The sequence below is a fragment of the Arvicola amphibius genome, chromosome 12 (assembly GCF_903992535.2).
Source record: "Arvicola amphibius chromosome 12, mArvAmp1.2, whole genome shotgun sequence".
Classification (NCBI taxonomy): Eukaryota; Metazoa; Chordata; class Mammalia; order Rodentia; family Cricetidae; genus Arvicola; species Arvicola amphibius.
This window is the reverse complement of record NC_052058.2, coordinates 13,222,910-13,236,709: the sequence shown is the minus strand read 5'-3', so window position 1 is coordinate 13,236,709 and position 13,800 is coordinate 13,222,910. Positions and strand designations below refer to the sequence as shown.

Below are 13,800 nucleotides of genomic sequence, written 5' to 3'. Positions count from 1 at the left end.
GTGTGCTCCTGGGATTCATTAGCATTTAAACACACAGCAATAGGAAGCACTTTGGGATAAGATTTCATAGGACATTTGATCACAGTTTACCCTTGTCTACATGTGAAATGATTTAAAAAGTTAACCAGCCTTTGCTCTTGTACAAACCAATAAGAGGAGGAAATGGCCTGCCTGCTCTATGTGGCTGCATGGACTGCAGTGGACTCCTGGCCCACAAGCCCTTGCCTTCAGGTAGAGCTCGTGCCATTGGTGAATCGGTGAAGCCACTGTCTTACTGGATTCTCGCATGTGTTGTTTTCAGACGGAGGTATCAACTTACCAGGTGGTGAACGGTCTATATTTGGGTATTTTGTGGACTTACAGAATTGTGAGTTTATGCCTTGGTCAGATTTAGTTCCTAGTGCTCACACAATAATTCAGAAAGGTAAGTATATTATTTTTAAAGGCTTTCAGCTTTTCTAAAATTCTAGAGGTATATTATTCATAAAGATAGATGTGTTAGTAACACTGACGGTTGACATGTTCCAGTATTTATCGCTGTAGGGGTAGCTTTTATTCACGTTTATAAGATGTGCCTTGAAATCACCTTAGAACATTACTTTATAAGAGATTTGTAGGAGGGGCTGAAGAGATGACTCCAAGATGAAGAGCACTGGCTGCTCTTCCAGAAGTCCCGGGTTCACTTCCCAGCCCCCAATAAAGCTCACAGCTGTCTGTAACTCAAGATCCAGGTGATCTGATGCTCTCTTCTGGCCTCCCTGGGCACCAGACATACATGTGATGCACAGATATACATGTCGTCAAAATACCCATAAATATAAAATAAATAATTTTTAAATGTGTAGTATATCTAAACACATTTATAAAACTATAGTATGGAGAGTCTCACCAATGACAGTGTCTGTTGGTTTAACTAGCTGTGGTCACTAACCAATAATGCACAGCAACTTTTTCAAAGTAAGAAAACACATACACATAAGATCGTGTAGCTGTTTGTAAACGAAACCAGCAATTTAAAAAGAAGGTGTTTATGTTGGATCACTCCTAGAATCCCAGCACTTTGGGAGACTGAGACAGGATGACAGTCATTAGCTTAAGTCCTGTCTGGAATACATAGTGAGTACCAGTCCAGCCTTTAGCCCCTATCTCAAAAGAGCAACAAGAACAAAAAGAAGAAAATGATGGTTTAATTTTCATGCCATCGGTTATCCATATTAGCAACCTGCCTCTGCCTATCACGGGAGAGCCTTAATCTTGCTGAACTCTGGGAGCTTGGTAGGAGATGAAGGCAAGAACTTAATGACAAAACTTCATTAAAATTAAAGTTAAAAGTTATTTCAGTTTTACAGTTTTTCAACTCTCTAGTGGTGTGAATACTTGTGGAACAGAAATTGTGAATTCTTTACTTTCCATTTGGGTCTTTCCCAGGCTGGTCAGAAGCAGAACGATTCCTGCAGCTCTGGGGAGTCGCCAGTGGCTGCAGCTCCCAGGCAGCACACAACCGCAGGGTGAACAGCCCACCCTCCCCCAGTATGCTGTGCTGCTGAACTAGAAGGTTCCGTTGTATTAAATGCATTTCAAATAGCCATTTTTTCAACTTACCATAGGTTTATTGGAAGTAGCTCCATCATAAGTTGAAGAGCATGTGAATAAAGTATTAATAAGTGAATGATTGGAGGTGCTGAGGAAGAGTGGAGGCAGTGGGAGCCAGGTTGACAAGGCAGCTACCTCCAGGAGGCTAGAGCAGAGGTGGCCTGCTTGCCAGAAGTCCTTGTGGAAATTTGGCCTCTGTTGCCACTGCCTCACAGCCCTGGCATCTTTAGCCACAGCCTCCTTAGTCATGGCTGGCAGTAAAAGCATGGAGAAGAAAGTTCACGCTACCAAAGTCTTCAGCACTGTCAAATGAGCCAACATCAGAAACAGACGTGGTCTTATGACTCCAGGTGACACCCAAGAGGTTGTATTTGTGCCATTAAGAATAGGCCAAGCCTGTGAGATGTTCAGTGGATAAAGGCCACCAAACCTAGTGACCTGAGTTTGGTCCCTGACATCCACAGGGTCCTCTGAGCTCTGCCTGCTCACTGCGGCATATATACAACCACATATACATAAACAAAAATCTTTTTTAAAAAGACTCCATGGTAGCAGGGAGGTGGTGGCGCACGCCTTTAATCCCAGCACTCGGGAGGCAGAGGCAGGCGGATCTCTGAGTTCGAGGCCAGCCTGGTCTACAAGAGCTAGTTCCAGGACAGGCTCTAGAAACTACAGGGAAACCCTGTCTCGAAAAACCAAAAAAAAAAAAAAAAAAAAAAAAAAAGACTCCGTGGTGGTCTCTGGCCAGTGTAGAAGATGGGGAAACTGTAGAGTTTAATGTAGTGGAGAAGAAAGGGATGCTGAAGCAGCCAATGGGACTGGCCTGCAAGGCGTTCTCAGAAAGGTTTAGTGCTGCTAGCTAGGCACAGCTCCAGCCAAGGCTGCTTTGGCGGAGGCCATGGACCTCCTAGTAATACTGCTGAGATGGAGTGGAAGCTGCTCACAACCATCTGTCACTCCAGCTCCAGCAGATCCAGTTCCCTCTTCTGGCTGCTGTGCACACAGTGCAGACAGACATCCAGGCAAAACAGTTACACACATAACATACAGTAATACTTAAGTGATGCAGGCAACTTAAGAAAAAATTGAATAGAGCTTTTAAATTTGTATTTATTGTGTGTGCGCGCATGATGTAGGTGTGCACACACGTGAATGGAGGGAGGGGCACATGTGCTGTGGCAGCTGCGTGGAAGCAAACAAACATGTCTAGGTCTCCCCAGCTTGCGTGGTGACAGCCTTTACCGCTGAGACATTTTGCTGGCCCAGAATAGATCTTCTACAAATGAAAATACAGAACTAAAACACAAAACCAGGCCTGGAAAGTTGGTTCAGCAGTTAAGAGCACTGTTGCTCCTGCTGAGGACCTGGATTTGATTGCAGTACCCACGTGGTACTGCCACGTACCAACTGCCTATTATTCCAGCCCTACGGCATCCAGTGCTCACACACATAAAATAATAAAATAAAATTAATTAAGTAAATAAAAAACAAAAATCATCTACTTGAGAAATGTTTTGCAATTATGAAACTTATGTTTTAAGTTAATATTATTTTGAAGATATAAAACAGTGAGGTTACAAAAGAGAAAATATAAAGATACAAAATATGGAAAGATAATTAAACTTTCAGTATTTGCTAATGTTATACCAAAACATCTATAAAAATCAAACAAAAATAACTATCACTAAAAATTAAAATAATACTAACAAATAGTTGACATAAAAATGACTCAAATATAAACAGTATTGACTCCATATGAGAAATGAAAAATAAACTAGAATTAGATAAAATTTTATAATATTAGAAAGATTAAAACAGTTTGCTACCTTTTTCATTCAGCTTCTCAAATGTTAGAGAACAAATTGTCCATATCCATCAAAATTATAAATCATAAAATATATTGACCCAGTTTACACTCACTATAAGCCCTACTTACAGGAAATTATTCCAGAGGTTATTTCCGAATTACTTGTGTATACTGCATAAACTCAGCTTTATTTGTAATAAAAGACTGGAAATAATATAGATCCTCATCACTACCGCACTGGTGAAGGATTTGTTGAACAGATCCTTAGTGTTTTAAATAACACTAATAAAAACATGTTGGCTTAGAAGAATCTCTAAAATCCACTAAAACTGAGGGATGGAACAGAATCTGCATGGGAATTAGTAATTAGAAAAGGCGGGAAGCAACGCTGCTTCTGTGCAGCTACGGCTCAGTGTGGTGTCTCTGTGTGTGCTTTGAGTTTGTACTGTAGTGGAGATGTTCAGCTACTGTTTACGAAGAATGATAAACAACAGCGGAGTAAACACACTGTGTTAGGACCAACTGGACAGTTTGGCTGTGCACTGGTGTAATGAGGGAAAGAATTCGGATACAGTTTCTTTAATCCCTAAGACGGGGCAGAGAGTAAGGGAGCAATCCCTGGAGCCCACTTAAGGTGGAAGGAGAAGATCAACTCCACAAAGTTGTCCTCTGACCTACACACACACACACACACACACACTACAGTAGACAACAGTAATAATAAGGTGAAGTTTTAAAACAAGGATCAGGATAACATTCTAGAGAGCAGTTTTGTTTGTTTGGTTGGTTTTTGTTTTGTTCTATCTCGTGTGTCTGTCTGTGTTTTATTTCACAATAAATTGTCTGTATCTAACTGTCCTTTACTTTTTGAAATGTCAGTTTCCTGAGGTCCAGATAATAAGGCTCAAGGTTCATAAACACTTGTATGATCAAAACTTCTAGCAGAAAAGAGTCTGATGACAGGAAGAGCAGCAAGAGAAGTGGGGTTCTTAGTCTGCATGGCGGGAAGGGCAGCAAGAGAAGCAGAGTTCTTAGGGCAACAGGCAGCCTCAGGAAGAGAGCTGCCTCCCCCATCCTTCTATCAAGAAGGACTAGACCAGCAGGTTGGGGTAGGAAAGGCAGCTGCTTCTAGGGACATGCACAGTGTCTTGGACGGCCGAGCGTGCAGAAAGAGCAGTCTCTGAGGCCCATCAAAGACCTCAGGCACATCTAACAACACTGGCTAGTCTGTCCATGTCCAAGTTGCCACGTACCATGCTAACTTGCCCAGAGAATACTGAAGAGCAAAAATTATTGGCTGCTATCTTATTCGAGGTCTCCTGGAACTCACACGGTGTTTTCCGACCTTAGAGACATCGCTACTGACTGACTTCCAGGGATCAAGTGACAATGTGCTGAGGATGAAGGCGTGTGGGGAGTACGTGAACTACACTGCCACCCAGGACACCATCTGCTTGTCCTTCCTCATGAGTCTTCTCCTGAAGAATTCCTACCCTGTCCTTCTCACAGGTATTGAAAAGAAGCAAAGGAATTTCCAAGTCAGGAAGAAGTTGAACAATTCCTGGGTCTAGCCATTTTTAAGTGAGAATTGACTAATCGGTCCTGCAGGTTTAGAGATCCTGATTTCCACAGATCTACCAACAGCCTATGAAAGCCCATTTTAACTGAGGACATGATAAGCCTGCCTTGTCTTTCTTCTTCCCCACCCAGCTGCCTTTTTGTTCTTGCTGAGTGGCCCAGCCTGCTACTAAACAGGTGATCCTCCTGCCTCAACCTCCCAAGTGCTGGAATTATGGGTGCGCCCACCACTCCAGACTTAGATGTTATAGTTTTTCATCTTTTCATTACATTAAAGACAAACTCTAGAAAGAGACACACTGGATGAGTGTGTGGTGGACCTCCACAGTCCAGAGGCCCTGGTCCTTAGAGGGCCACCTCTGCGAATGCCGGATGCCTAATTAAACTTAAACAATGTGTAAAGATGCCATAAAATTCTTCCAGCCTTTTCCCAAAGGAGTAACTCAATACAGTTCTTGTCCGTTCTGAATATTTATCCAACCCATTGACTAACAGTTTCTTGTCTCTGACCTGTGTTGTGTAACCCTAGAGGAGAATAATAGAATGTTCCCAGGGACACATACAAAAAACTTCAGCAATGTGACACTCAGGTCACACGGTCACCTCTAATTTGCTCTAAGGAAACTCTTGCAGTTTTCTGTCTTGTGAACTTGAAGTTCATGAGTCCTTGTTCTGCTTCAGTAAGTTAATTTTTAAATGCCACTTTAGACCGTGTTAGCACAAAAAAAAATTTAAGGGAACTGGTTGTTGTGATATAGGCCTGTAATTCCAGTACTCATGAGGCAAAGGCAGGAAGATTGTTGAGTTCAAGGCCTCCCTCAAAAAAAAAAAAAAAAAAAAAAAAAAAAAAAGATGAGGTGGGATGAAGAAAAGGCTCAGGGTCCACAGCACTTGAGAGGGCTCAGGTTCATTCCCTAGCTTTAGTCCCAGGAGAGTCTACAACCTTCATGGGCAGGTGTCACGCACATCATGTGCGCACACATACAGGTACGGCACTCATGCACATAAAATGTCTATTTTTAATTGATTTTGCTTCGTTTGGTTCAAAGAGTTTTATTTAACACAGTTCTAGTGTGCTAATCAAGAAACAGTTGTGATAGGCTTAAATGAACATTAAATAAAAAATACAGTTATCTCCTAATCTATCTTTTGTAAGAATATAAATCAGCTTGAAAGAAATTTACATTAAGGTCTAATTAACTTCTCTCACCTTTAAAACAGAAGAGCAAAAATGTGCTTTTCATGCCAGTTCAAATGAATACATGTCTGCTAGCTCATGCTAACATGTGAACATGTGTAATGCATCTCCCTCTCAGGAGACTCCGGTGTCGGGAAGACCACTGCCATCAGTGAGATGCTTGACAAGCTAGAGGGCCGAGGAACATTTGATATAAAATTCGGGTCAATTTTAGGAAAAGTCCTGTTACATAATGAAATTAAAAGATCAAGGTATATATATATCAAACTTTAAATTTGACTTATCTGGCAAAAATGTTTCCTTGGTGAATGTTGAGTTTGTTTTTACAAAGCAACTTTTATATAATGATGAGAATTATTCAAATGAGGCAATAAAAAATATTTTCCCAATCTCTCCTAATATACATACATACATATATATATATATATATATATACACATACATACATACATACATGTTGCGGGAGCTTCTTCTGCTCCTTCAGCCAATGGCTGCTGAGATACCAGCCCATTGAGGCGTGGTCTCTCCTTCTTTAAAAAAGCAGCAGCTGCCCTTCGCTGGTGCTCTGGCTTCCGGCGACTAGGCTCCCTTCCTGATTGCGTAGAGGGCTGTTGTCTGGGATGGTGATCTGTAAGTTTTTCCCCTTTAAATAAATAAACATTCTATTAATCATAATTCCAAACTGGTGTGGGATTGTTTGTGATTTATGCCTTCATCTGGCACCCAACGTGGGGCTCAAACCCACGACCCTGAGATTAAGAGTCTCATGCTCTACCGACTGAGCTAGCTTGATCATGAATAATAGTCTCTTTCATGCACTGTTGAGTTTGGGGTTGTTAGCTTTCTGTTGAAGATTTTTGTATCTGTATTCCTAAGTGATACTGTCCTGAAATTTTCTTTGTTTACTGAATTTTTCTGGCTTTCTTGTCTGGTCAATGCTGACTTTATTAAATGGGTTTGGAAATATTCCTTCTACATCCATTCTTTTGGTAGCATGTGGCATTAGTATCCATTATTCTTTAAATAATCAGTAGAATTCAGTGTGAAACCACAGTTCTGAGATGCTTTTTCTCTGATGGCCAACTTTTTGTTACTGATTTAATCTCCTTCCTTATTATTGGTTCACCCTAATTTTCTGTTTAGAGGGAAATCTTTTCTTTTCTCCAGAGTGTTAACAGATAGGTTCATTCCTTTAAGTCAGATATACTTGCATTTATTTTAAATATAACTAAGTTTAGAACCACACATTTTATATAACATAAAATGCAACTATAAGCTATTTTCCTCCTGGAAAAATGCACCTCAGATAACTCACAAAGATTTGCATAATATCTGCTTCTGAAAATGAAAAGACTTTTTTTTTACAAGGAGCTTGTGCTTATCATTCTGAACTTTGTCTGCCTCTTCCTAAAAGAAAAATATAATCCTGTAGAAGGAATGGTGGGACTGCATCCCACCACCCGGCTAGCTTTACACCCAAAATAATTACATGGAAACTGTATTCTTTTAAACACTGCCTGGCCCATTAGTTTCAGCCTCTTATTGGCTAATTAACCCTTATTTAGTAATCCGTGTAGCACCACGAGGTGGTCGCTTACCAGGAGAGATCTTAGCCTGCGTCCATCTCGGAGAGGAGAGGCACGGCAACTCACTATGGTGACTGCCTAAAGCGTCTGTCTTCTCTCTCCCAGAATTCTGTTCTGTCTACTCCACCTACCTAATTTTCTGTCCTATTAAAGGGCCAAGGCAGTTGCTTTATTATTATTTTTTTTTTTTTTTGGTTTTTCGAGACAGGGTTTCCCTGTAGTTTCTAGAGCCTGTCCTGGAACTAGCTCTTGTAGACCAGGCTGGCCTCGAACTCAGAGATCCACCTGCCTCTGCCTCCCGAGTGCTGGGATTAAAGGTGTGCGCCACCACCGCCCAGCTGTAGTTTCTTTATTAACCAATGAAAGTAATAGACAGATGACTCTCCTCCATCATAATCCTGTTTTGCAAATAAAAATTCTGAAATAAAACACATTTCTAAAACTAAGTCTCACATTGTTAAAATATTAGAGAGGCATGTTTTTTTGTTGTAGCTGAAAGGAAAGAGGCAAGTGGAGAGGGCTTAGGGCTATAGCAGTGCGAACAGCAAAACAATCTTTTCTTGTGGGAAATCGAAGTAAAAATCAATGACGTGCAGTTGCTTTGATTAGATTTTATCACTACAGCTAAAATAATGAACTAATTTGTGGTCCTTTAAACGTTTGGTCCCTACAGCCTACGGCAGAATACCAACATCTTGATTGCTGATACCTACAAAGCAGCGCTCGGAGGTTTTGGTAAGTGTGACCCACAGGGTCAACCTTCTCATTCCCTACTGTAAGAAATCATAAAGTCAAAGCTAGAATTTCTTTAATTCAGCACTTGGGAGGAAGAGGCAGGTGGATCTCTGTGACTTCAAGGCCAGCCTGATCTGCAGAGCTAGTTCCAGGATAGCTAGAAAAACCTTTCTTAGAAAAAAAGAAAGAAACGAGAGGGGTGGGGGAGAGAAAGAGACAGAGAGAGACAGAGAATCAGAGACAGAGACAGAGAGACAGAGACAGAGAGACCTGTAATTGTTCATTTAAAATACAACCTGTTGGAAATTATCCAGAACCCACTCAAAACTCCTGAAAAGGTACAAGAGGCTATGATGGAGAAGCCCGTGTGTGTTCACAAGTGAGTCCTGTCAGCCTGGTAGAAGGTGCTGTCTGGTTGCTGCTTCCCTGGTTTTCAACGCAATACAGGAGAAAGTCAATGACTCTGCAGCTCTCAGGCCAGGACTCCTGACAGCAGAAACATGAATGCCAGAGGGAGTGTGGGGTCCCAAACCACTGCAGCAGCAGCATCCTCTCTATCCCTCGGAATGAGGCTTGCCCTGGAACAAGACCTGCATGCCGCTTTCCAGTCATTGAGTTGGATGTCTCTTAACATACACAAACGAGAAGAGGGCTCCCTCAGCTTTCATACCGCTGCGTGCACTTTGGGTTCTGACACACAGTCTACAGTGAGACCTCATAGAGCCATTGCAAGCTGCTGTTCCTCTCTTAGCACTGTCGTTAAAAGAACAATGAAAAGATAGAATTGCTCATTTCAAATTTCTTAACACTGTAAAATAGAGCAAATCTCTCTTAAACTGCCCTAAATTTATTTCTCTTTTTGTATTTGGCATTGTAGATCAGAGTACAAAGAGAGTAGAGATTAAGACTGATGAAAGCACAGTTAAAAATGACAAAGGAATTATAGTCTCTACAATAAACTTCACCACCAACATGACAGCCTCCAAAACCAAGGAGCTGATTCTACAGAAGTTAGTCAGAAGGACCAAAGACATACTTGGAGCCCCGAAAAACAACAGGGTAATAAAGCCCCTCTAGGCTGTCCGCTTATACAAATCGAGTAACAAATTGGTTTGTTTTTGTTAGTAAGAAGGAGAACACACACTCCTGAGTATTGTTTAAAAATGCACTTAGAATGGGAACTTTGATTTTCAAACCAGTGTATTCCTCTTTCAGTGTGATGGGTTTCTAGGGTGAGAATCACTAAGACCAGCAGAATTTGCCGAAATCCACATGAAGGTTGTCTGGGGGCTGAGCTGGCTGCTGCCACTTGGTAGCTGTAGCTTCTTGCTCATTTTCTTCCACTGCACAAAGCTCTAACAGAAAGAGGAGCTTCTAGAACTTACAGACTCGGAGCAGGCATGAAGGGAATGACTTGTGGGAACCAGGCAGGCACTCGGTGGCATCGGATGCTCTTCATCTCTCCTCCAGTCTGTTTGGCGTGAATCAACTGTCCATTTATTATCTGAGTCACAATTGGAATTTACAATCACTGACTCCCATTCAACAGCCCCAAGTTAGTTCACTGTCAAGAGGTTTACAAGAATTACAAAGAGACCTACATGGGGCCCCAGGAGTCCCTGCTCACAGTGCTGTAGGTCTTAAGGATTTGCTTCAGATTCACCGAAGATAACGGATAAAACTGATCTTTGCCTACATGAATAAAATGCAGTTGAGAAACATGACTGCCAGTCTATGTTCCAAGAGGTGAAAACAGTGTTCTCCTAAAAATAATAATAACAATAATAGTGACAGTTACAAATTGGGAAATTAAAGCAGCTATTTGTATTTTTATTTCAGAAAAATAAACACAAGCAAAAGATTTCATTGCATGGAGATTATGATCAATACACTTGACTGCATAATATTGTCCTAGGTAAAAAAAAAAAAAGTAATACAGATTTAAAAGTGGAATGTGTTTCTGAATTTTCTTTCCCAATCATGGTGCATATGAAATAGGAAGGCTAAATCCTACAACAGGGCCTTGCCAAGAAGAAGCACATGATAAGAAAGGGCTTAGTGAGCTGCACATTCAGAAGCAAGAGCCACAGTTAAATTGCTTTATTGGCACCAAAAACCTTGCCTAAGTATTATGCAGCTGTGTTAGGACCAAGGGTGGATAGTTTCTGTGGGTTTGAACACTTGCTGTCTTCTAAGACCATAGCTTCAAAATAGATTTGATCTTCTTCAAGTTTTAATTTTTAAAAAGCAGATTATTGCATATAATTTTGTTCTTGAACAATAAGATATCGGTAATTCAGAATTTTTCAAAGGGTATACTAGTTAATACTTTTAAACGTTCTGTCTTCCTTAAGATTGTAGTACATATTGATGATTTGAATATGCCGGTACCAGACACAAGTGGAGCACAGCCACCTCTGGAATTGATCAGACAGTTATTAGAAATGGGTGGGCTTTATGATACTGAAAGAAACACATGGAAGGTACAGTATATACTAAGATTTTTTTCCTCACTAAATATTGTTACTAAATGCTTACAGCAATGCTGAGTGATGAATTTAGACAGCGTTCATGTTGAGATCCTGGTTTGGTTCCTTCTCTGGAAATCTCTGCCCTTTGTTCCAAAACTGACTCCACCAATCTCAACTGTCCGATCCTCAGATCTCTCCTCCATGAGACGAGACGACAATGTTGCAAAGCTATGTCTCAGGCAGACTTAAGCTAAGGTCCCAAATGAATCACGCTCGCTAGTGGGTGGCATTGGCTCAGACACTAGCCCTACTGTTCAAATCACCATCCACCTAAGGTAGAGAGGAAGAGTCCCAGTGCAGCCCTCCAGAGAGAATCTGAGAGAGGTGGAGGAAGGAGAACAGGAAATGGGTCCTGGAATACACAGCCTGGACAATGGCCCTAAAATGACAAGAAAATAATCACAGCAGGTCTTTGGTGGGATATCTGCAGCCCCAACATGGACATGGGAAGGACCAGGGGTGTCAAAACACCCCATCAGGATAGACTGGGTTCTGATCTGACTCTAGGCACCAGCACAGCATTGCTGTGGTTTTGTGGTGAATCAGGATCAATATGATGTTACTTAGAGCATCTTCTCATCCCAGGCCAGACCTGGCCCCAACAGAGATTCATTCCTGTGATAACTCATTCATCAACAGCATCCTCTTTGCCAGCCTCAGCAACCTATTGCTTTTTCCCAATGACCCCTTGTTAATTTTAATTTACATAGAATCCGTGGACATTCCTATGGGTACAAGGTGACATTTTGCTATATTTATACAAGACTTAATCATGAAATTTGAGCGATTAGCTCATGAATCACCTCCAACACTTATCATTTCCTTTAAGTAATGATATCCCAAATTCTCCTATCTAGTTATCTGGGGATGTATGGTAAGTTGCTATTCACTGTGGTTACTCTAATGCACCTTATAACTTTGTTCTCTGATCTATAGCTGGTCACACTGTTGACTACTCTGCTGTGCTGAAATTTCTTGTGTGGTATGATCCCACATGTCTACGTTAGTTTTGTCTCTTAAGTTTTTGAACTTCTTTGTCCAGACAAGTGTTGTGATGTGTTTCCCCATGTTTTCTTCTGTGACTGGAGATTGCTCATTTGTTTCCCAGCAGCCCAGATGCGAATAATTACACAAAAACCTGTATTAATTACAACCCTGCTTGGTGGATGGCTCAGGCCATCCTAACTCTTGCATCTTAAATTAACCCATTTCTATTAATCTATGTATCATCATGAGGTTGTAGCCTACTGGTAAGGATCCAGTGTCTTTCCCCTTTGGCAGCTACATGGCATCTCTTTGACCCTGCCTACTGTCTCTGTCTCTGTCTCTCTCTGTCTCTCTCTGTCTTTCTCTTTCTCTCTCTCTCTCTCTCTTTGATGTCCCATCTGGCTTTACTCTGCTAAGCCATTGGTCCAAATAGCTTTACTCATCAACCAATAAAAGCAACACATATACAGAAGGACCTCTCACATCATTCTTCTAATAGATTGACATTTTGAAGTGACTATCATTTTTTAAATGGAATGTTCCTGATGACATTTAGAAAGCCAGCTGGAAGTAATTTATCTTTTATGACAGGTTCCCTGTAAGAACACAGGTTTCTATTACCATTATAATTTCTGTTTTATAGTAAATAGTATTCTAAATGTTTGCCTAAATTCCTCTGTGTGGGGTGGTGAAACTGATATATTTTTACTTTGGCAGATGTAATTCCTTTTTTAAAATTCTGCCCACAGACCATTCAAGATCTTTCTATAATTGCTTCCTGTGCACCTTCCGCCAGTGGGAACGATGTCAGCCCTCGCCTCCTCAAACACTTCTCTCTGCTGGTGCTGCCTCATCCTCCACAGAGCGCCTTGTATACTATCTTCCGGGTAATGCACCTAGCTTGTCCCTCCCTCACTCTCTCCCTCCCTCCGTCCACTGGAATAGAACCAGGTTCTCAAGAATGCTATAGTACTCTACTATACTGCTTGGTTTTTGTCAACTGGACACAAGTCTAGACATACCTGGGAAGGGCAAATCTTTTCTTTGTGCATGTGTAATGGTTGAAATAGGGTTTCTCTATGTAACCCTGACCAAGCTGGAACTTACTCTGTATGTCGGCTGGCCTCTAAGAGCCACCTGCCTTTGCCACCTAAGCGCTGGCATTAAAAATTAGGCATTATCTTGACTGGTATTGATGTGGGGGGGCAGACCCAGAGAGAGCCCAGCCCATGGTACATAGTGCCACCCCTGGGCAGGTCATCATGGGTGTATAAGAAAGTAGGTTGAATAAACCAAGAGGAACAAGCCAATAAGTAGCACTCCTCCATGGCCTTTGTGTTAGTTCTGCCTCCAGGTTCCTACCTGGAGTTCATGTCCAGCCTCTCTTGAATGATGGCTCACAAGCTGTAAGATGAAATACACCCTGTCTTTTCCATCTAACTCATTTTCTACTGGGGAAGAAAAAAAGAACATATTATAAGGAAAAGTCTGAGAACTTGGAAACACTAACACTGAGAAATTATTCTTGTCTTTATAAATTTTATTTCTCCTACATTTTCTGGACTATTCCTATGATTTTTCTCTTAATACTGAAATCACAATTTAGCATTTCTACGAAGTGCTGTGGTACATGTCTATTGCAATCCCAGGACTTTATTCTGCTCACTGAGTCCCTGCATCTGGCATAGGCCCTTTAAACATGAGTACTCTTAGTGCTGACCTTCGCGTCTTCTCCTAGGAGGCGGGATTTCCTCTGCCAGTCTGGGACACACATTTGCTTTCTCC

General features: G+C 41.4%; 1 protein-coding gene across 1 annotated transcript in view; it reads left to right on the top strand.

Moving 5' to 3' along the window:
* Dnah14 (dynein axonemal heavy chain 14) overlaps positions 1-13,800 on the top strand; it is a 215,082-nt gene that overhangs the window by 117,649 nt on the left and 83,633 nt on the right. Inside the window, 7 exon segments of the mRNA XM_042054001.1 lie at positions 308-424; positions 4,751-4,909; positions 6,295-6,427; positions 8,436-8,497; positions 9,375-9,556; positions 10,852-10,980; positions 12,765-12,902. Of these exon segments, the coding sequence (XP_041909935.1) occupies positions 308-424; positions 4,751-4,909; positions 6,295-6,427; positions 8,436-8,497; positions 9,375-9,556; positions 10,852-10,980; positions 12,765-12,902 (920 nt within the window).